This window comes from Branchiostoma belcheri, unplaced genomic scaffold (assembly GCF_001625305.1).
Source record: "Branchiostoma belcheri isolate BF01 breed outbred unplaced genomic scaffold, Haploidv18h27 scaffold62, whole genome shotgun sequence".
In the NCBI taxonomy this organism is placed as follows: domain Eukaryota; kingdom Metazoa; phylum Chordata; class Leptocardii; order Amphioxiformes; family Branchiostomatidae; genus Branchiostoma; species Branchiostoma belcheri.
In genome coordinates this window covers 1,470,823-1,494,398 of record NW_017804265.1, presented here as the reverse complement: position 1 = coordinate 1,494,398, position 23,576 = coordinate 1,470,823, and the positions used below count along the sequence as shown (strand labels likewise).

The 23,576-nt window shown below is 40.4% G+C and overlaps 1 protein-coding gene across 1 annotated transcript in view; it reads left to right on the top strand.

Moving 5' to 3' along the window:
• The window catches only part of LOC109483044 (structural maintenance of chromosomes flexible hinge domain-containing protein 1-like), a 31,165-nt gene extending 7,889 nt beyond the window's left edge, over positions 1–23,276 (top strand). Inside the window, exons 6-32 of the mRNA XM_019786001.1 lie at positions 42–114; positions 473–612; positions 886–1,020; positions 1,329–1,491; positions 1,703–1,770; positions 2,036–2,181; positions 2,447–2,573; positions 2,823–2,903; positions 3,160–3,324; positions 13,311–13,436; positions 13,933–14,012; positions 14,381–14,538; positions 15,199–15,320; positions 15,627–15,688; positions 15,979–16,066; positions 16,511–16,642; positions 17,227–17,379; positions 17,788–17,920; positions 18,379–18,498; positions 19,287–19,372; positions 19,815–19,937; positions 20,459–20,649; positions 21,029–21,138; positions 21,423–21,493; positions 21,793–21,964; positions 22,406–22,564; positions 23,008–23,276. Coding sequence (XP_019641560.1) covers positions 42–114; positions 473–612; positions 886–1,020; positions 1,329–1,491; positions 1,703–1,770; positions 2,036–2,181; positions 2,447–2,573; positions 2,823–2,903; positions 3,160–3,324; positions 13,311–13,436; positions 13,933–14,012; positions 14,381–14,538; positions 15,199–15,320; positions 15,627–15,688; positions 15,979–16,066; positions 16,511–16,642; positions 17,227–17,379; positions 17,788–17,920; positions 18,379–18,498; positions 19,287–19,372; positions 19,815–19,937; positions 20,459–20,649; positions 21,029–21,138; positions 21,423–21,493; positions 21,793–21,964; positions 22,406–22,564; positions 23,008–23,276 — 3,453 coding nt within the window. The remainder of the gene's footprint in view (positions 1–41; positions 115–472; positions 613–885; positions 1,021–1,328; positions 1,492–1,702; positions 1,771–2,035; positions 2,182–2,446; positions 2,574–2,822; positions 2,904–3,159; positions 3,325–13,310; positions 13,437–13,932; positions 14,013–14,380; positions 14,539–15,198; positions 15,321–15,626; positions 15,689–15,978; positions 16,067–16,510; positions 16,643–17,226; positions 17,380–17,787; positions 17,921–18,378; positions 18,499–19,286; positions 19,373–19,814; positions 19,938–20,458; positions 20,650–21,028; positions 21,139–21,422; positions 21,494–21,792; positions 21,965–22,405; positions 22,565–23,007) is intronic.
• Positions 23,277–23,576: the final 300 nt, after the last annotated feature.

Sequence of the window (23,576 nt, the reverse complement as noted above, 5' to 3'; positions counted from 1 at the left end):
TGTTGTTAAATGTTATGTTGTTCTTTTTGATTCTGAATCAGAACTTCAACTTAAAGGTGACTCTACCAGGGTTAGAGGAGGACACTCAGGTGCTGAAAATACGGCTCCTACCTGGTAAGTTCTGACATACATGTACAATGTACATATTACTAGCACAATAATAGGGCTGTAAGGCCATCTTCAATATTAAGAAGATTGATAATAAGTATTTCAAGACAAGGTCTTAACTGGGTTGAGGAAGAGACAGAGATACTAAGTAAACTGATGGTAAGAAGACTTCTACACAAAAATTGAAGATGGCCTTATACATGTAGCTGCTTTATTCTGAAAAATTAAATACATGTAATATGCAAGAAATTGAACTGATGGTATCTGTTGTACTTTCAGATTTTGCTTCTGCAGACCAATAGTTTCTTTCTGGGCTTTCTCTCACACTGAATATCCATTGTGTTGTCTGTTTTACCTCATGCAGGCCCCCCTAGCTCCCTGCATGTAAAGCCTGGTGATGACAGCCTGCAGGTAGAGAATGGGAAGGAGCTGAGCTTTGATGTGGAAGTCAGGGACAAGGCTGGCAACATCTCAACACAACCTAAACTGGACGTCACATGCAAGGTATTAACATGTGGGACATGGAAAGAGAAGTTACGGGTTTGATTCCTGGCTTTCCTGGCTAGATGTTTTATCCAACACAAGGGTACAAAAGGATCAAATTTTCAATGACCACTGTCAATGTCATCACGATAAATAATGATCAATCATTTCAAAACATAAACTTACTAGAGTTACAATTACATGTACAGACACATGACTTTATTCACATGAGACTTTACGGATACCGGTATGTGGTATCAGCAGTTGAATCTAACAGTTCTTGATGAAATGTAGTTCACAGGTTCGTCAGGCCTGCCTACCTACACTGTGGACTGCAGTAACACAGGACGGGGGGTGCTCACAGGCGATCTCATACACGTCAGGAACATGAAGAAGGAACATGTGCTCAAAGCTGTCATATCATGCCCAGTAAGTTCACAGTTTTTAGAACAGTTAATGTATGATTGTACGTCTCTTAGCAATTTTTCTTCAGTAAACGGGTGGAATATGTTTCCTCAGGCAAACAGGTGAATAGGTCCTTGAGACAGTCCTGATACATTGTTAAAGTTTATTTGTTGGATCATTTTAGCCAAAATCTAAAAAAATTATCTTTGGAATATAGTACATGACTAAGAGCTACTACAGATTCATTTTACAGTTTCTAGTATAATTATTTTTGTTTTTGTATCATTCAGAATGTATAATTTTCAATCAAGTCTTTTCTGCAATTTTTCCAGAGCTTTAGAGGCATCCCTGCTATAGAGAAGAGAATCCTTGTAACCCCCAGTACACGAGCGTCCACCCTGGAACTCTCCTACACGGACCCTCAGGACACAGCAGTGCAAGTCAGACACCAAGCAGATGTCACATGTACTGCAGGAGAAACTCTCAGTGGCCTTAGTAAGTCTCACATGATTAGGTTTCACGAAGAAAAACATCAAAGCATGGTGCATGTATCACCCTACAGTTTTCTTGGTCTCATATTACAGTTCTACGTCAGATTCTATACATTAAGCTTAAGCTGTCTGCCACTTTTTGATAACACAAACTTATACAAAGTGTTGTTTAAGATTGTAAGGCATTAGATTTTGAAACAGTTACTTTTTTTCAGCTTTCAAAGTACTTGATGAGGCCTCAAGAGTTCTGCCCATCACCGAATCCATGGCAGCCAAAATCAAGGTACATTGATTTATGTTTATTTTTTTTAGATTCTTAACGCAAGTATAAATATTAGTATAAATATTAACTAAGCATTCCTCCTTAATAGCAGGATAATATCAGAGAATGGATAGACAAAACACTAAGTGAAACCGTTAGAAAGACTGAAAATTGAAATGGACACTAACGATAAAACTGGTTGAATGTTAAATAATTTCACTCAGTAAGGGATAGATGATATTCTTTTTGGTGATTATTAAGTCATTTTCATGCATTTATTATTCAGGTGAACTGGACACCAAGACTGAACAGTAAAGAGGTCCTTAAGGGGAATCTTCCTGCTATTAAGGTGCCGTTATCTGTCGCAGAGACCAAGTACTGCCAAGTCACCCTTCATGATCACTACCCTATTGAACTGGGCTTCACCATAAGGTATACATGTATACTTGCAGCTGTAGAATACACAACGAACAACTTGAATGGTTCAAATACAAACTTAAGATTTCTGGTTTCATTTTCTCTGAAACCTTGTAACCTAACACAAACTACCATAGGCCTGCAGAACAATTATAGATTTTTTAAAGTTCAGTAGCAATTTTCAATAGCAATCAAGATTTTACTGATACATGATGTAAGCAATCGATAAAAAGTGCCAGGGAGTTTATATCAGTTCTTTGTTTCTCTCACCTGTGTGTAGGCCTCAGGCAGGTGAAGCCACCCAGCTCAGGTGCAGCTGTACAGGTGACCAGGTGGTCAGATATGGGGAGAAGCTGCAGGGAGATATCCACATCGCTGTGGTAGATACACATGGCAATCCTACCAAGGTAAGGGCTGGACAACTGAAACTTTATGGTAGCCTTGTGGTTTTCTACTTAGGATCGAAAGGTTCTGGGTTCAAATCCCCGGCAAGTCCCAATGTTTTTTTTAAATATGCTGTGCCCTTTGCCTTTACACCAATGTCTGTGTAGACTCAGGGGAAAATGAGTAGTCTAAAGCACATTGATGGTAGCATATTTGAATTGAAAATGTGTTGTTTGGATTAACTGTTTCTACTGTTTCACATATCTTTCCAGCTAACACAAGGAGGTTTGAAGTACCTAAATGTGGAAGGAGAAGGATTGGACACATCTGCATGTGGAAGAGCATTGGGGGAGGTAAGAGCCTTTGAATCCTTATCACCAGGATTCAATTGGAGAGAGCTATGAGGTCTTGCTTGAGGTAAAGCGGGCGACACAAAACTTTGAAAATGGTACATTTTTTACAGTATGGGATTCATTTGGGAAAGAGTATGAAGAATTTTTCATCGCTTTGAATGTCATGTGAACAAGAGAAACAAAGATACAAACATCTAGAAGTAACATTATATGAATGTTTGCAATTTTAAATCTTGGTTTTGCCTTTCTTTTCTAGAAATCAGATCACTTTGTCCTGAAGAATGTCAGGTTCCACAGTGAAGGCCCCCTAGGTACCAAGGAGCTGTGCGTGACGTGGCACAAGCTGCAGGAGTTCGTGAGGCTTGTGCTGGTGCCGGGCCCGCCTGTCGGCATGGAGGTCATCGATTGGACAGATGAAGGGGTAGGTGGAACCTCATTTGCATATCAAAAAGTCTACAAAATGGCTGCTAACACCATTCCCTTTCTCTTTCCAAACATCTAAGCTTTCGGAGGATCTCCAGATGGTTCTTGATGTACCCAGTTAGCCTGTTGGCCTCTGTCTCCTGCCCTATGGTGAAGTGGTGAATCATCTTCTGTCTGTCCTGCTGCTGGTTGTACAGGGTGGCCAGGTAGTAGTGAGCATCAGTCACATAGACATTACACTCTGGTGCCAGCCTGAGGAAGTGCTCAAACTGTCTGATGGCTTATGTCCCAGACACTTTCTTAGACAGTCTGGCTGTGAAGTACACAGTTTCCAAATTGTCCTGTTTGTGCATAAGGGAACTCGCTGTGGCAGATAACTTGCTTTGGCTAGAGCAGTCACATCAACTGTTGGTGGGTTACTCCCCTTGAAAAGATTTTGATAGTTTTTCCAACAGTTGAACTGTCAATGCAGTGGTTTGCTTAAAATTTTGAAATTCATTGTTTGAATCATAAACCAGCCTGGTATGTTGTCTTCAGGGCTCCTATCATAGCATTTCGGGCTATCACAGAATGAATAGGCCTGTTGTTGTTGTTTTTTTGCCCTGTCGCTTCATATTTTTTATGTTGGGTAGTGGTTTAAACTGATAACATTGGTGGAATAACAGGATAATTTTCTGGGGTCATGGTTTACTATATACTGAGCTCTGCAATATTTCCTGGGCAGCTGAGTACTAATAATAGTAGGGGACGTTGAGTACAGTAAATCTTTAATTTCTTGTGATGATTTTATTTTTGTGGGGACAGGCTCTTACAATTACAGCAAAACATCCACACATTGTGTACTACTTACACAGTAATAACAAGTAACACTGGTCGCATCAATTTTGGAAAGTCACAAGGCATTTGGAAACTCAAGTAAAAATTGATTTTCAACATTCAAGTTTCACATCAGTGTGTAGCTCTTGGTGTAATGAGCACAGTGATATGAAAATTATTGTTCTGCAGTGTTCATAACTTAAGATATCATTAGTAATAAATACAAGCAGACCAGTGGTCTTTTCTAACAACCTGTCAGGCCTAACAACTAGCCCGCAAGTTTTAATTACAGGACCTTCGGTCTAAAGGCACTTAGACTACAGGTCTAGATCCCCAGACCGCGGGCTGATTTACTCAAAAACCATTCAGACCGTCAGCCTAACTTCAGCCCGCGGTCTGGAATTTCTGGTCAAAGAGGTGCAAAAAGCCCAAAACAATGGCATGGAAGGTGTGAATTGATTGATGTTTGCAGACTGTCTGTGCCAATTTCAGCCTGGTGGAGTAAGGATTCAGACCTCACGGACTACATCTTAGCCCGCGGTCTAAACCAAGTGATGTGTAAAACTTCATTCTCAGAGCAGAAAATAAGAAAGGAGAGCATAATCCACACCCATCTGTTAACAGTCTTGTACATATTTGCCACTTTCAACCTCACTCACTCACTCAATTTCACTCAGCTTCGCATGATCTTTCAACTAGGCCACAAAAAAGAAAGAAGAGCTTACAAACACGTTCTGTACCAGCTAGGGGTAGAAAATGAAACAATTTTTTCTCATGAGCATCCTGACTGTCATTGAAGTTCAGTTCAGTTCAGTTGAAACATTGGGGAAATTATGTTACAGACAGTTTTGCCGGACAAAATTCTAGTATATCAGCCTAGTATATTAAGCAAGAAGCCTTAATACATGTATTGCAACTTAAACCTGCTTTCAAAGCAATGTAGTTATAAAATCCTCAGTCCATTTCTGTTCAACCATGGTTCAACAGTTCTCAGGTAATTATTCTGATCAAGGAACAATTGTTATGCGGGATGAAACTAAGTCTAGCTATTGTTCTTGACATGCAAATGCCACTGTCCAATTATCAAGTTGGACTATTGTTGAGTTACACGTCGAATTACAGTACCCCTATCTACTCTCCCAGCAGAGGTTTGGGTTTTGGGGGTATAAAACACGCTAAAAATACCCCCAAAACCCAAACCTCTACTTGAGAGTAACCCCTACATGTATCTGGGCAGCTTGTACTGGGTCACCCAGTAGGAGCCTGAAAAGATGTCCGACTATCTTAAAAAATAAAACTAGGATTCTCATCATTAATTTCTTGTCAATAATCTAAATCTAATCTAATCTAATCATAAATACTAAAAAACTACTAGTAGTTGTGGGATAGAAAGATTTGGCCAAGACATGGTTCCGTGTGAACCCACTGCCATCTGACACTGTCATTCAATGTCATGAGATTTTCTGATAGGATATTTTTTCGGGCTATTGAGCTACCCAGTGCAAGCTACAAAGACCATGTCACCCATGTCAGGGTAGCCCGACCAGACTCTCTAATTTGATAATTGGACAGGTATGAATGATAACATGCATGGAAATTCATTTTGAAAATTTTCTTCCTGCAGGAAATTTCTGGAAAAACCTACTAAGACATTGTAGATTCCTGCAGATAGAATCCTTCCTAGAAATCTCGCAGGAATTTTTGCAGGAATGACTGTATAATAAATATATACAACTGTTAGGCCACACCAATATAATGTAGTCTCCACCAGACTCCTTTGCAGGCTGAATAAATAGTAGCAATCGGCTAAGGGGAACATCATTGGCCAGAGGAGTTGGCCGGCCATAGAGACTAAATATAATGCCATTACTTGTTCCTCAGACTCATTCACTTGAAGAAGAATCCTGTTCTATAAAATTGCAACATTACATCAATATTCTCTCAAGGTCACCTTAGTAATTGATCAATGATCATCTGATTTTTTGTATGTCAACTCAATGAATGTTTTGCTGCTTCCCCTTTCTCCAGTTGTAAACACGTCTAACATTGATCAGAATCTGACTGGAGACTAACTTCAAGTTGTTGCTTGGAAGTTAGAACTTGTTAATTTTATCATAATCACCTCCCCTCCCCTTTTGTCACCCATTTTTAAAGAAACTGACAGTGTGTTCTTTGTGTCTAGGGGATAACAAGCCTTCACAATGTAATTCATAGGCTTATTGAGGGATGTCTATTATCACTCTATGGTGACATTTCCTTGGGCAAATGTTGGCCCTCCAGGAGCCAAGGAGCTAGCCTGGCAGCAGTCTGGTACCCATGTAACAGTGGGGGGTTTATAGGCGCTACAGCTCACCCCTGTTTCTTACACCCAGGCTACCTACCAGGCATGTACATCCTGCGCTGTACAAGCATTTTACGTTCTGTTCCTAAATTTTTGGGAAATATTCAAACTGAATGAACAGCTCTTTTCATATCTATTTGAGATGTTTCACAAATATTGTAACAATTAGAAAATTTTCTATTTTTTTAATTATACTTTTGAAATTATCTAGAAACATGGTGTTTTTTTTATTTCGAAATGGTTACAATTTGTAATGTGGAATATAGCAATATAGAATTGACTCTAGGCCTTGGGCAAGCACTTCCAATTAATTGTAATTTAGACCAAGGACATTATACACAGTGTGTATAATGTCCTTGTTTAGACTTATTACAAATCCTGTAAAGATTCTCATCATTAATTTTTTGTTAATAATCTAAATCTAATCTAATCATCATAATGATACTACAAACTAGTTGTGGGATAGAAAGATTTGGCCAAGACATGGTTCTCACAGTGTGAACCCAGGCCATCTGACACTGTCATTCAATGTCATGAGATTTTCTGATAGGATATTTTTTCGGGCTATTGAGCTACCCAGTGCAAGCTACAAAGACCATGTCACCCGTGTCAGGGTAGCCCGACCAGACTCTCTAATTTGATAATTGGACAGTGGTCATTTGCATGCCTGGAACAATAGGTGACCTGAGGTATGACCCGCATAACAACAGGTGCACTGGAACAGAATAATTACAAAAGAAAATGTAACAATAATTTCCTAAAGCATTGTATTTGTACAACTCCTTGCACTGAAAGCAAGTTCATGTTGCAAATTGAGGATCCTTGCTTTTTATGTTTTCAGTGTACATCGGCTGAGACTTATACATGGCAGGATTATGGCACTAAAACTCCAAATATTTTCCTTTTAATTATAAATGTTTCCATGGAGTTATTGTTTATCTGTTAACCGTGTCCATTCATCTTGTTTTGTTGTGACCTGTACTTAGCCAAGTGTGGCAGAAATGTGAAATGAAGGTCTTCATTCTTAAAAAAAAAAAAAATTTCTTACCCCACTGATGTTTCATTCAAAGGGATTTTGGCAGGGGAGTTGCCATAGTAGGACAGATTGGACTATACCTGCCAAACTGAAACTGTAAGTGACCATAAAGTGTCCTCAAAAGTTGGCTTCCAACACCACAACCAATCAGGTCTAATATGAAGTGTTCTTGCTGAGACAAGGGTCTTTTATGATGCTATCTTTTTAGCAATGTTTACACCCCGCCCAGGTATCAGCCCAGGGAGCACAACAGGAGCCAAATCCACCTCCTCAAACAGAAAATTTTCAAAATGAATATTCATGAAACTAATTGAAAGTTATCATGATCATTCATACCAGTACATCATACTTGTCAATAATATGCAATCACTTATTTTAAATGCTTTGATATTGAAAATATTAGCTGAAAATGTGAAGGGCGTTTATTAATATGAAGTGACAAACTATGTGTAAACTATCATCAATCTGGGAGCATATTTTTGTTTCTCACTTTCTGTTTGGTGTTTAAAGTCTGAAGGTCCTCTATCATAAGGCCTAATCATCAGCCCAGCCTGTCCACAGACCAACAGGCCTGTTCAGGCCCGCGGGCTAACCATTGAGCCCAGACCTCTCATGAATTTATCACAAACTTGTTAATTACACAGGTGTGAAAATGTGAATTCTCATTAATTCAGTGGTTTTCATGGGGTGTTCATGAGGCTAATTGGATGCGGTCTGGATGCGGGCTGGCTGACTCAGACCGCGGGCTAAAGTTTAGGACTGCCAGGCTAAGCTGCTGGGCATGACGGTGTGTGTTCTAGACCACCAGGCTTGCAATTTTTAAAGTCAAATATCTTGATAAATTTATACATTATGACCATAAAAAAGCAACCTGGTACTGAAGATAGCATGATCTTTCCAATGGTATGCAAAAGTTCACTGTACATCCAGGAATAACAAAGTTGAAAATCAGGGGTTTCAACATAGCTGTCTCGAAATTCGGAAAGTGACATTCCAAAATTGAGGTGACCAGTGTTAAGTACAGTATGTACATGTCCTGTATACATTTGTACTGTAGAAAGTTTTATCCACGCATAAGCTTATCAAAGTTGAAAAAAGTCACTCTTTTTCACTCTTTCACATTAAGCCCACACTTGCTTACGAACAAAACAATAGTTATATTATTCAGTAACCTACATAAATACATTTCAAGAAAAGTCAAAAGGTGTATATTTAAGGCAACACACAAATCCTGGAAATAGTCACACTACTACTCCATATGGGAATACAGATATTTTATACTGAATACATGTATACAATATGGCATGTTTATATCAGACACTGTACTAAGACATGTGTTTTATCACCATCATGAAATTAATATCGTACTTCAGCTGAATGCCAAATCATTAATTTATTGAACTTATTGAAGCAAACTACTGACAGAATGAAACTGTTGATAGATTACCTGAAATAGATCATGAAATATATGTACTGAAAACTCACAACTCACATTCAATCAAATATACATTGTGCTTGTTAACACAGCATTCGATAATGGAATTTTGCTTAAAATAGAATTACCGGTATACGTACAAGGTAATAGTTTTAAAGACAGTTTTTCAACACAGTGCACTTGATCTTGTGTGGTTAGCTACATGTATGTGCCTCCCATAGATTTTACTTGTTTGCTTGTTTCTTTGCCATGACTTGTTCATATGCCTTTGTAGCAGGGTCTTTGATGAATCCTGGGACTTCACTAAACCCAGTTAGCCTGTTGGCCTCTGTCTCCTGCCCCCTGGTGAAGTGGTGAATAACCTTCTTTCTTTCCTGCTGCTGGTTGTACAGGGTGGCCAGGTAGTAGTGAGCATAGGGCACGTGGCCATCCCACTCTGGTGCCAGCCTGAGGAAGTGTTCAAACTGTCTGATGGCTTCTGTCTCAGACACTTCCTTAGACAGTGTAGCTGTAAAGTACACAGTGTTCAAATTGTCCTGTTTGTACATAAGAGAACTATCCATGGCAGACAGTGCTTTGGCTACAGCAGGCAGGTCACTCCCCTTGAAAAGTTCTGTTGTCATCATTGCCTGAGGGCTTGACTTCCATATGCCCCACCCCAGGTAGCAGTAGATGTGGTGCAGGTGTTGGTACAGCCAGTCTCCTGGTCCGTGCTGTAGGATGGCATCAACCACCTGCTGCAAGGTCTGCACCCGGCTGTCTCCATGTGGCAGCTGTAGGGCTGACAGCAGCAGACAGGTGCTGTCAGTGGGGTCAGCTTGTAGCTGGGAGGTCATCAGGTGCTTCAGCTTGGCTTTGTTCAGGTTCAGCCATGACTGTACATACAGTACTGTAGTTGTGAAATCTGGTAATGCCATGTCACGCAGCATGAATCCCTGCACCAGTGCCTTGACTCCCCGTAGGTCTTTATACCTACTGCTTGTCAGGATTTCTGCTCCTTCCTCCCAGGACCTGTAGGCCTTGATGCGACGTTGTGCTGTTGGTGAGTCCTTGTGCTTCTGTAGCCTGGCTCTTGCCCACTTGAGCGGCCCCTCTTCCACCTCTCCAGCTGTAGTGATGGACATGGCTGCTACAGAGGACACGTCTTCAGGCAGGCCTGAGTCGCCCTCTGAAGTCACACTGGGTGGTACGGACTGCAAATAGAGGGGGTAGTTTAAGCAATTAACTTTCTTCACACCTAGGGTAAAATGTTTCACCAGTTTTATTTACTGAATGACTACTAGTAATTTTATAAGGATAACTTCCCCCAAATACTCTATCGAATAATCATCCAGTTTAGCAAGGGTTTTCCCAAATTACCCTACCCCTCACCCCTTCTCGGCTTAGTGGCCCCTCTTCCATCTCTTCAGCTGAATTGATGGACATGGCTTTTACAGAGGACCCGCCTAGGCCTGAGGTGTCATCACTTGGTGGTACAGACTGGAAAGGGAAAGAAATAGAATTAAATACAGTAATTTGTTTTGGATTGAAAGTTATCTGGATTTGTTTTCTAGATATATTATATTAAGATCTAGACAATTAACAAAAGTTAATTGACATGCACAAATTTCTTTCACAGATGCTTTTCTCACAAATATACCAGAGAATAAGGAAGGTACGAGTTAAGATATACACTAGTAGACTGCACTAATGTATTGCAACATTATGCAAACAAGTATTTTTGGAATAAGTAGTTGTCACTTAAAAAATGTGTGGCAGATATGCCTTTTGTATTAACAAAACTCCTAAAACCATTTTTATGATAGCCGTCATCCTACATGATTGAATTGTTCATACCTGCTTCTTCATCCCTGCCAACTCCAATGTCCCTGCTGCTAATTGTTCATCTCCTTCTTCCTGTCCCTCCTCATCAGCATACCATGGCCACCACCCCTCCAGCCCCACTTGGATGGGTCTGGTCCAGCCGATCTTCTTTAGCTCGTCCTCCAGCAAAAGCTGCAGACAGGTGTAGTCGGTCCCCTGGTGGATCTTCTCATTCAGTTTACGAAGGACCCAGTAGCCAGCCTGGCCGGGAAACAATTAGAAAAGAAAGCACAATTAGTATATTGCTTCTCCTTTGTTCATTTTGATGGAAATGTCTTGTTTACAGAAGATCAAAGGTTTGCCTATAGCTACAGACAAATGATTTACTTTTGCAAGACTATTACTCTATGTACACTATTAAATATCCAAATTGTATCCAAAACTATACACTCATACATATATGACTTACCTGAGAGAGAAACTTCACGTGAACAAGGAGAGATCCTTCCTTAGTCTTCAACGCTTCTATGTGACCATCTTTTTCCACAGCCTTGCAGATGGCTTTGTCCACCATTAGCCTGTTTGCCACCCAAAAAGCTGCCAGGCTCATGGCCCCTGCTGCTATCGCTGTACCCAGAACGATCACTGGTGACTGGGTGACTTGGCTGGCAACGTGAGACGCTCCAACTGTTACCCCTCCAACGATTGTCGCAGCTGCCAGACCTTTGTCCTGGATCCGGATAGTTACTCCACCAAACCCTCCCTCCTTCTTTCTTTCCAGCACTGTAGCTTGTAAAGCAGCTGGTTGGCTGGCTTGTTGGGTAGTTGTGAGAACGTCTTGTTGTTGTTGCCCTGTAGCCGGTCCTTCTTGGCCTTGGGAGACTTGTATGGGACCAGTTTGTGGATGAATTGCCACAGCTCCTGGTTGTAGAAACGAGGGGCTTTGTTCTGGCTGACGAATACCGAATGTAAAGCCTGCAGCTGGTTCCTGCACACTTGCACTTCCCTCAGCTGACCCCTGGCCCCCCTCCCCCTCTAACTGTTGTCCCATCTGCACCTGTTTAGGCTGTGTCTCTTGTCCCTGATCTGCCATTTCTGGCCATTTTTGTGCCTCTCCACCTTCCTCAGCACCCCTAGGACTTGATCCTTTATCAGCCATTCTGTGGATGAGCAAATAGGCAAGATTATCAACTGAAAACCAATCCTGTTTCCTTGTCTAACTCACTTGCAAATTGTCGTAACAAGATTAGCATGAAACACCATTCAACCTTGACCTTACAACCTTTGATACAAGTCTTCAATACAGAATGAATATGATGTGGTCTATATATGGGTTTTTAGTGTAATGGTACTGTTTATTTAAAGAGCTTTTGAAGAAAAAAACATTTAAAAAACAGTGACTTACCTGTCCTGTTTACTCCTTGGACATTCGTCGCCCCCCAGTGAGCCGTGTACTTCTATTACACCGTGTACTTCTATTATTACCTCACAGACTGCAGCAGCCCAGCCTCAGGTTGCCAGACAACAATAAGATCATGTATTAGCACACAAGGGAAATGTTTTCAAAGCAACTTACCCAGGGCCTGTCCATTGTCAAGACTGTGCACGTAAATTTGACAAAGGGTTCAATACTAGAAAATTACTGTGGCACCATTACCAACAGCACACCTAGCCTGCTGCAAGACATACATGTGTAGTATGAAATGTAATCTAATAGTAACTAAATTTCTAACTGAAATCTAACTTAAATGTATTTTTAAACCTTCTATTAAGACTTAAGTGAGTACCCTTATCTAATGAAAGGGGCTTTGTGCAGGAACATTAAGGGTCTTGTGTCATTTTTATGCACACACAGGTATCACTTATAATAAGTTAACTGACCTTGCAATTAGCAAGGATACATGTTTCTTCTAACTTTCAGCTGAAAGTAAAACATTTTACTTTTATCATTCATTCCTCTGGAGGTCAAAATATGAATTATGTTATCAATGAAAACAAGAAAAAAAGATGGTTGAATGTCCATTCTTTAAGGATAGGGAAAATTGTTGTTGAACATTGATAGCCAGCCACACACATTACAACTACATTGTACATAGTTACCTGTATAATGACTTTGTATATATATATATATGATATCAATATGTTGCTTGAACTGTAAGAACTACAAATTGAATGTATAAATAAGTCTGAAGGTTCTGGGTTCGAGGCCCTAATGTTGTGTCCTTGGGAAAGGTACTTTACACCTATATCTTACAGATTGGCAAAAATAAAATGACTTTAGAAACGTATTAAACATTGCCATATAGTAATTTAAGTTCACTTCATGTGTCAGTTTCTTTGCTTAGTATACATTAGTCATGGTTTTCTAGTAAGTGTGAGTAGTACATAGCTTCACATAGGGACGCCCTCTTACATGTAGATGTGACATTAAAGCCAGAGTTCCTGTGTTTGAGAAGAGCCAAATTTCAAGCATGTTAAACCTACATGGACCACCATACTTACTGAAACAAGTCCTTCCCAATGTGAGTGTGTACTGTGTTGTACTTGCTTCAGCCCTTGATGGTGTACAACGGGACCCAGTTTGACAAGCCCCTAGTGGTTCAGCTGGTGGACGCTGCTGGAAACCCCTCACAGGAGTCAGGGGTGGAGGTACAGCTGGACAGGGACAGGGGACTGGAGGTCAGTTTTATGTCATGTGTAGTAGTAGTAGAAGTAGTAGAAGACTAGTTGTAGTAGTTGTAGTTACTGTAGTAGTAGTTAGTAGTAGTAGTAGTAGTAAATTCTAGTAGTACATTGTAGTAGCAGCAGCAGTAGTGGTAGCAGTAGTTAGTAGAAGTTGTAGTAGTAGTAGTTAGTAGAAGTAGTAGCACTAGTAGTACTAGTAGTAGTAGTTAGAAGTAGTAGTAGTAGCAGTTGTAGTAGTAGTAGTTACAACTGCACAGTATAGTAGTAGTTCATGTAGTAGCAGTAGCAGTAGCAAGTCGTACTAGCATTGCTAGTAGAAGTTACTAACAGTTACAGTTACTGTAGTAGTAGTAGTAGTTGTGGTAGTAGTTAGTAGTATTAATAATAATAATACATGTAGTAGTAGTGGTAGTAGTAGTAATAGTAATAGGCTGGTTTGATTTAAATAGTGTGCTTCCCATTCTATATCAGTGATGTTTTGCCCTTCCAGCTGACACCAGCACCCAAGTGTATGAAGACTGATGCCAGCGGCCGAGCTAACTTTGGCATCCTGACTGCCTCGGGAAAAAAGTAGGTTGTGAGATCATACAAAGTGCAAATTTAGCTAAAAAGATAAGAAAGCAAAAGCATAATGTTGACATTCACATGGGGATAGTCTAGCTCAACAAACTACTGCTCTGTTGATTCTTACTCACATCATTATATATATATATATATATATATGCCCAGTGTTTTAACTCTGTTCAACTACTTTCTACATAATGTAAACCAACACAAAAGGGTGTCTACTACATCATCAGTAAGTGTTACCATGGTGACAGCCATTAGGTCCAGGTCATTGACCTTTTTTGTTTGAAGAAGAAGGAAGTGAGCAAAAAATAATATGCTTTCCTTTTGTGAAGGCAAACATAATGATAGAACTGTCCTATTTTGTGCAGAGGTGACTATGAGTTGAGACCAAAAGCCCAGATTGGGAAGAAAACCATTGAAGGACCACCGTTGACTGTGATGATTGTGCCTGACCCCACTAAACCTGTTGCTGTGAACGTAGAGTACAACAGGAATGCTGTGTACATCGCTGGAGACAAGCTAACAGGTAAATGGTCACTATTCATGCTTGCGACTAGTGTAAAAAAAAAAGGCATGCTAAGTTCCCAAAGTTGTCAGGAAATGCAAGAATGACTGGAATACAATTATGTTGTTCCATGTAGGGGTACATAGTTTGTCTTCTTACAGACTTGTATATTAAGTTCTTCAGAGTTTGTAGTGTACAATGACAACTGAAGACAGTTTATACACGTGTATGTCCTTGGTGCTGATTGGACACTCATTGACACTGAATGGTGGATACTGGGTTCTGTCCTTGGTGCTGATTGGTCAAAATGAGGCGCACTCCCTGACACTGATTGGTGGATACTGGGTTCTGTCCTTGGTGCTGATTGGACAAAATCAGGCACTCTTCTTGACACTGATTGATGGATACCTGTTTCTGTCCTTGGTGCTGATTGGTCAAGATCAAGCTCTTCTTAACAATTATTGGTGGAAAGTGGTTGTGTTCTTGGTGCTGATTGGTCAAGCTTGAGTAGTCTTCTTGACACTGATTGGTAAATGGTGGTGGGGTCCTTTGTACTGATTGGTTAAAACTGTTATACTGAGTGTCTCTTTAGAAAATGAGAGTGTGATTACAGAAGTTATGTCATGATGAAGGTTATTTGTGTTTTGATGTCAGTGTTTTTGTTTGTTTATTTGTTGACAGAGTTTGTAGTGAGTATCCATGCGGAGGATGAGAGTGTGATTACAGAAGTCCCCATCAGTAATGTCAGGATGAAGGTGTGGAAACAGGACGGAGCACAGCTGGTGAAGAGACCACCTCCTGTGGTATGTTACACTGTTACAGCTATCACAGTACTACATCATTACAGGGAAATCATGCATATGTGTAGATATGTAAATATTGTATGTTTGGGAATGCATCATTCTCTAGCAGCGACACCTGTGCTGCAGTGCAATGTGAACCAGTCAGAACTGCCCTGAGGAAGGTGACAGATGGTCACTGAAACGTCGGCTGAACAAAAGACTTGGTTGTGTGTTCACAGATCGGTTTACATTGGTATCTGTCCTTGGTACTGACTGCTTTCCACTGACTGCCCAGATGTAATGTCATCTGAATTGTATTTTTTTCAGGCCTTTGTGTTTGATCCTGACCCTATAAAAGATAAAGACAAGAAAGGGCATTTCTACTTCAGGTTGGTACTCTGATGTCTTCAAGTATAGCATTCTAACTTTCTAACTAACATTCTAACTGCTACTTATTTGGTGTTTTGTAGAAAATCTTTGCTTCGTTGTGCACTACCAAATTTTGGAAACTGAACTGACTTTTTTATAGGGCCATAATTGTATGACAATTTGTATTTTTTGTAAATTCATTCTTTTGTTGTTAATTTTATTGGTGTTATAATATTCTTATTTGCATAATCAACCATGTATAGCCTAGTTGTAATTTTTTACACCTTTTTCTTGTTTTGTATGTTCACAGGGACAGGAGAGTACCAGAGAAATCTGGTGTCCACAGCATAATGTTCCAGTACAATGTGTCCAGGCAGGACATTATATACAGCAACCTGGTAAGTAGTCTATGATATTCAAACTTGCCAATTTTCAGTGACTGCACAGTGATGTTCATTTGTATGTTAGTATCAAATATTTTGCCGTTTGACAGAAATTTGCCACTTATGATGGACAAAATTTTTACCCAATCTGTCATCTTTGATGGACAAAAATCGGCATGTAAAGCTATAGAAAGAGACACCTTTTAACTAAGGTAAGTCTACCAGCAAAGTTTTCCCCACAAAATGCTGGAAATAGTATTGCAGACGGTCAAGATTTCAAAATTTTGCAGTATGCCTCTGGAACCCCTATGATTTTTTTTTGTCTCCAGCACTCAATGTGATGTTACAATCAAAATTGAGATGACAGAACACTGGTTACCTGTTGTGTTGATCCTTCTACAAATGTGGTGAATCTCAATGCATAAACAGCTCTTCCATAAAACTCTTCTCCCCCCACAGATTGCCATCAATGTACAGCCAGGTGCACCTGTGAAGCTGGCACCCGAGGCTGTTCCAGGCACCCCCACCGTGTCCAACACAGCACGCTCAGCCAGCAGGACCCTCGTCAGGCAGCTGAAACTGGTCTTAAAGGTGGGTAAGACGAAGACTAACAATGTCTTCTGGTTGGAAGATTATAAGTATCTGTATACCTGTAGACGGTATAACCATTATCTGTATCTATGTAGCAAATATAACTGCTCTTCAGCATAACACACCAGCTTCTGTATTTGTATAGAAGGTATAACCGTTCTTTGGTGTAACACACCAGCTTCTGTAGTTGTATAGCCTGTATAACTGCCCTTTGGTGTAACACACTAGGTTCTGTATCTGTATAGCTGATACAACTTGAAAACGGTTGCTTGTTTTGTATCATAGGCTGGTCCTACAAAAATTAATGTACAAATGTAGCTATATCATTGGCGGTACCCAAAAATAGATGAACTCCTCGATGTAGCTTTTTTTTAGAGCTATTTCAAATATTTCAAGTATTAAATGATGACAAAAATTTCATAAGAAATGGCACTAAATGTCAATATCAGGCAGCTTTCCAGAATATTTTTTTTTTGTTTTGCCCCCCTAAAATTGCATTGGATGCCTTTAAGTTTAACTCTAGTGTCTGTCCTTGGTGCTGATTGCTTTCCATTGTATATCTATTTGTGCATTTTGCCCTCCAGGACCAGTATGATAACCCAGCAGGTGAGTATGTGAATGGAGAAGTAGTAGTGAGAGTGACAGGAGAGGAAACTCCAGAGGAGGAGGTTCCACAGATGGTGGGAGGGAACAAGGAGATGACTGTCAAGCTGAACAGGGGCGTCGCTATTGTTCAGGTAGCTCTCTTTTTGTATGTGTGTGTGTTTCTCTCTCTCTCTCTCTCTCTCTCCCTGTATCTCTCTCTGGATCTCTCTCTGCATGTCTCTTCTCCCTCTCTCTGTATGTCTCTCTCTCTCCCTGTATCTGTGTGTATGTTTCTCTGTGTATCTCTCTCTCTCTCTCTGTACATGTCTCTCTCTCTCTCTGTGCATGTCTCTCTCTCTCTCTCTCTCTCTCTGTATGTCTCTCTCTCTGTATGTTTCTCTCTCTCTCCCTCTCTCAATCTTTCACTCTCTGTCTCTGTGTATGTGTAACTGTTTTTGGCATCTTATTACTTGGATGTCTAACCTTCACTGACATACTTTGGTAACGTGCATTGGCAAAATATACCTTGCTTAGATCTAAATTCTCTCTTTTTGTTTCAGAACTTCACCATACAACAGAACTCACCGGGTAAAGATGGCAAGCAGTACTTTCTGCAGTGCTCGCCCAAGAGTGAACAGATATCCAGGACCAAGCCCATTCCCCCTTTCAAACTCTCCTTCATGTTTTACAATGGTAGGTTCACACAGGATATACAATTTGCACATACATGTATAGGGAGAGAGATACCAACTTTATGGATAAAGATATTCACTGTCTCCTGTACATGTATATAAAGTCCTCCGCACAACCATTCATTTTGCATGGTCACTTATGGCAGCACCTATCTCTGTCTCTGTAGCCCTTGGGCCACACAGTTGTACAATCACTACAGCAGGGGGCTAGGGGGATACTCTTTCCAAACACTTAGTTTTGATCGCTTATTTGTTATACATAGGAATATATATTAAAGACTGTATATTAGATATTAGAAATTCCTCCAATGATTTTGATGGTTCATATCTATCCCATACTAGCCACCCACTCTTGTATTAGTTAGGTTGAAAGTGTAGTTAATATGTACTAGTAGATGCCATACGTTGTACCCTGTACAATTGCAGCAATAAAGTTATCTATTTGTTTCCCGCCCACAGATGCCCGTAAGCAGGAGGAGATGGCGAATCTAACCCGAGAGAAAGACGCCCTCCTGCAGACCATCCGCACGTACAAACAGCTCTTCGACACAACACAGCAGCTCATCAGTGAGATGAAGAGTAAGAGTTTTTTTTGTTGATGCTCATGCATTTAATGTTAATGTAAATGTAAATGGATGTGGCGTCTGTGTGGTGTAGTGGATAGAGTGTCCGACTGTCAAGCAAGAAGACCCAGGTTCAATCCCCAGGGTTGGACTCAGACATGTCCGGACATGCACCCGGACGTTGCGCCCTTGGGAAAGGCACTTAACACACATTTCCCCTCTCAGTTAGAGGGATCCTGGGCCCTACTAGGGTTTGGGTTGGTGTTAGGAAAAGCATCCAGCTGTAAAAATTTTGCTTAAAAAAAAAAGACTTGTACTTGGTGCAAGCACGTCTAACCCCCGGTTGGGGAAAAATGAAGTTAAATTCGGTTAAAAAAAAATGCCACTTTTTTATGATTCAGTTGACGAACGTGGAATTCGACTACTTAAACTGTAGTGCAGTGGAAGAACAGTGGGTGCATCTGGTAGTACAGTCTGTTGTAGTACAGCATCTATAGATGTAAGCACCATTGTAATACATGGGCATTTGAATATCATGCTAATACATTGTAATACAGTATAGATTTTGTTCCATTACATGTACATGTTTTTACCGAGCTAAAACTTTGCTATTTTGTAAGCTTTCAAAATATAAAAGTCATGAAGTTATTAATTTTTTTCCTATCCAAAAGGTGACAAATTGTGTATGAAAGTTTTGTTTTTAATCCTTGTTCTTTGTTGTTTTGCAGACTTAATCTATACAGTAAATAAAGATAACATTTCTGTTGTTGTTCTGAACATTTTCCTGATTGTGTCTGTTTCCAGTATCTGTGCATGAGGCTAAGCAGGCAGAACAGTCCCTGAGAATGGAGCTGAGGAACCAGGCTGTACCTGCCTCCTGTCTGGAGAATGTAAGTGTGTGTTACAAAAGTCGAGGTTGGGGGCAATGTTCTAGCCATTTGACCAAAGTTTGCTGTTCATGACAGACAAAATTTTTGTCCAATCTGTCATCTTTGACAAAAATTGGTGTGTAAAGGTATAGAAAGAGATGTTGTTCATAGTCTACCCCTCAAAATGCAGGAAATTAGTGTTTTAGAGGGTCAAGATCTCAAAATTTAGAGGGTCAAGATGTCAAACTTTTCCCCTGGACTCTCCAAGAATTGTTGTACCATTGGCACTCAACATATTGTTACATCAAACAAAAGTATGATGCACACTTCCTAACTTCAAAGTGGTGAAGGTAAAATTTGTGTAGTATAGGTAATATTGAATGTTACCAGTTGAGTGCAGGTATGCAGAAAAGGCATATCAAGGCATGTATTAGTAATGACTAAGAGTTTCCTTCCTGAACAGATAGAGAAGGTGGATGAACTGCTGGGCATCAGGATGCAGGAGAGAGACCAGACCCTGAACAGTCCCCGCAGACAGTGTGGACTCAACCCTGCACCGAAAGGGGACCAGGAAATCATGGGCAAGGTGGGAGGAATGCCAAAAAACAGTTACTCAAGCAACTGGATATGATTTTGGAAACGGTCAGACGTTTCAGCTAGTATCCACTTAGTCTAGATAGGTAGGAGGAACATTTTATAATAACTAGAAGGTAACATTTGCAAAGCAAATGCATATATATAATGTTTACCTTCACATGGTCTAGCCTAAAAAATTACTGAATCAGATCTGTAACAGTTTATTCATACCTGAAAACATTCATGATATATGCCTTGACACAGTCTAACACTGTCCTGCAACTTGCTACATAATGTAATCCAACACCACCGGTGTCTGATGCACCCTGGTGACAGACATCTGGTCCAGGTCATTGACCTTAGTGTTTGGAACATAAGAAGAAAGAGATGCAGAGATAGCTTGCAAACCAGGCAGCCTACTAGCTTCTCGAATAGGCCTCACACAGAAAACATGACTTGCACAGTGAGAATGGGTAATTTGAACTTTGAGGTTTATTTTCTTTGTACAAAACTCGTTTTCTTTCTACCCAGATTGGTCACCTAGCGCTTGTGGAAGATGATGACATAGCCCGGGTGTTGTCCTGGCACATGGCCAGCGACATGGACTGTGTCGTAACCGTAACAACCGCCAAGGCCAAGCAGGTGTACGCCGGGTCGCACGGTCGTCAGCAGGTCCTGCCGCTGGACTCCATCTACAGGCGGAACCTGCCCGACTGGAACAGGTGGGTCACCCCTATACAATGTAGATGTGCTGGTGTCTCTCTATCCAGTTTAACGTCTTTTTTTCCCCGAAACTGGGGGTTAGACATGCTTATATCAAGTGCAAGACTTTTTTTTTCAAGCAAGATTTTTTACAGCTGGTTTCCTAACGCCTACCCAAACCCTAGTAGGGCCCAGGATGGCTCTAACTGAGGGGGAAAATATGTGTTAAGTGCCTTTCCCTAGGGCTCAACGTCTAGGTGCATGTCCGGACATGTCTGGGTCCAACCCTGGGGATTAAACCTTGGCAACAGCTGAACTAAGAGTAATAAATATTATGGTTAATATATTGATATGTTATTTTGAAAGAAACAGTAAAACTGTGACTTGTATTTCTTGCAGACCCCTCCCCCATCTACGAGGCGGTCGGACCAACTTTGTGACGAAGGGAAACCCTGTCTATGCACGAGACATGCTCATCTTTCCTCAGGACCCTGACAACTGCAAACTGGGTACGGTTATCACTACTTCTGGTCCTTCATATACAGTGCAGTTCTATATCAACTTCTCTTCTCAGGCATTTTACATGTGTTTATAATGTACAAAAGTCATGACATGTAAATTACATAGAAATTGCCCTTGAAAGTCGTGTAAAAGCTTTGTAACATGTGGTTAAAACTTGTGCAAATGCAGTGACTGTGAACCAGGTGGCAAACAGGCTGACAAAAACCTTTAATGATACCTTTGAATTGGTCCAATGGTTTAATCAGTAACTGTTGCTTTCTTTATTTTCCAGTGTTTGGCATGCTGCTTGGAGAGACGGTTATTTTAGACACACTAGATGATGCCAATACCTACAGACAAGAGGTAACGTTAAAATGTCATACTTAATATATACGTTTCGCAACTCAAAAAGTCTCACTCACACAAACACACGAATATGATTGAATATGATCAAATATTCAGTACTACCGGTAAGATGAAATTCCTTCTTTTTTTTCAAGACACTTAACTGCGCATGCCTTTTTTGTTTGTTCCTCAGTCCTCAGTCACAACCTGTATGGTGTTTACTAGCTTGACTAGTGAAACATTTCTTTTGTTTAAAAAGACACCATTACATGAACTGTTGCTTATTTTTGCATGTCCTTTTCTGTCCCATGTTCCAGGTTGTGAAGATCACCCATTGCCCGACCCTGCTCACCAGATCTGGAGACAGAATCAGGAGTAACGGGAAGTTTGGAGGTGTCCAGAACAAGGCCATTCCTGTGGAGAAAATGAAGGGAGCCATCTTTGGTGCCCCCCTCCCCCTGGCCTATCATGCTTTGTGTACACAGATAGGTATGATGTCAGCATTATGTGTGCATCAATGTCTGTGTTTTTTCTAAGTTTTTTTTTTAGTTTTACACAGGCCCTCCAGTTGTACTTGAATCACAAGACCGTCTTTCCACAACGTGTTGATATATAGATTGATATTTGTTTACCTTCACTGAAGGAAAACAGATTATTTTGCTCTGTTTCTTCTTCCTCTTCTTGTCTTTAAACAAATAAGGTCAATGACCTGAACCAGACATCTGTTACCATGGTAACTAGTGTTTGGTTACATTATGTTGCAATTTTATAGCAGGAGGGATTTAGACTCCTGTCTGACCATATACACAATATATGAATGTGTTTGAGTAAGATTACAGAGCAGACCATATGTGTGAAGGTAAACATTATGCATTTGCTTTGCAAATGTTACCTTAAGTTTCTAGTTCTTACTTCTTTCATCACATTTAGACACACTGGAGAAGTACAGAGAAGCCATGATCAAGAGAATAAATGCGGAAGATGACCTGAACTTCCAGCTGGAGACTGAGGAACTCCCTGAGAAGCAGCAGCAGAAACAGGAGCTACAGGAGGCTCAGGAACAGTTTAGGGACATCGAGAAGAGACTGGGTAATGCACCAATCACAGACCTACTTAGACTTTAATGCACCAATCAAAAACCAGATGTGAAATTTGACTGAAAACAGTGTTTCAGTTGTGCTTGGCAAAATTGATGAACAAAGGATAGGTGAAGGGAGGGTAGCAAGAATAGAGAGAACAAAAGAGATATAAGACAAAGATGTAAAAGCAAATTTTATTTTATTTTTTCTTTACAACTGGAGAAATTCCCGCCATCATACACCACAGATCACAAACACTGGAAAACCTTTGAACACAAAACAATGAACTTTTGCCAAATTGAGGTATTCTCTGTATTTTACAAAAGTCTTCCTCTTCATTTATTTACATAAACATCACATATATATGATGGACACTGAAACGATATTACCCATCCATAGATAATACAGGATAAAATTCAACATTTCATAAGAATTTTCTACTTTTTTCCGCAGGACTGACACCCACAAACTTTGGCAGTCCGGTGCCGTCTACAGAAAGGAGGACCAGAGGATCTAACAACGTCCGCAGTCAGCCCCCTCCGCCTTACGAAAACGAGTCGCCGCCAAAGCGACTTCGCTCGAGAGCTCGCGACTCACCCTCCAACATGAACGGTTACGGGTCAAGCTCAGGGTCAGATACGCCAACCAGGACGTCAGCAAGAAGAGCGGCAATGGCGGCCAGCGCGGCAGACACTCCAGTCATCAAGAAACAACGCAGATAATACATCGGGATACTTTGTCAGTTTTGTACAATATTTTTTTACAACAGGAAACTGACAACATTGTTTTAAGTATTTGAGATACATTTTCAGTTACATTTTTGTACTTTGTCAGTATTTGGGATGCTTTTCCATTCTTTTTCATCTGGATACTTTGTCAGTTTTGCACCAAATATTTTTACAACAGAAGGATACGTTTTCATGCTATTTGTCAATATTTGGAATCCTTTTCCATACTTTTTCAGTTACACATCAAATCATTTCACAACAGAAAACTGAAGTTTTTCGTAGTCAGCGGAGACA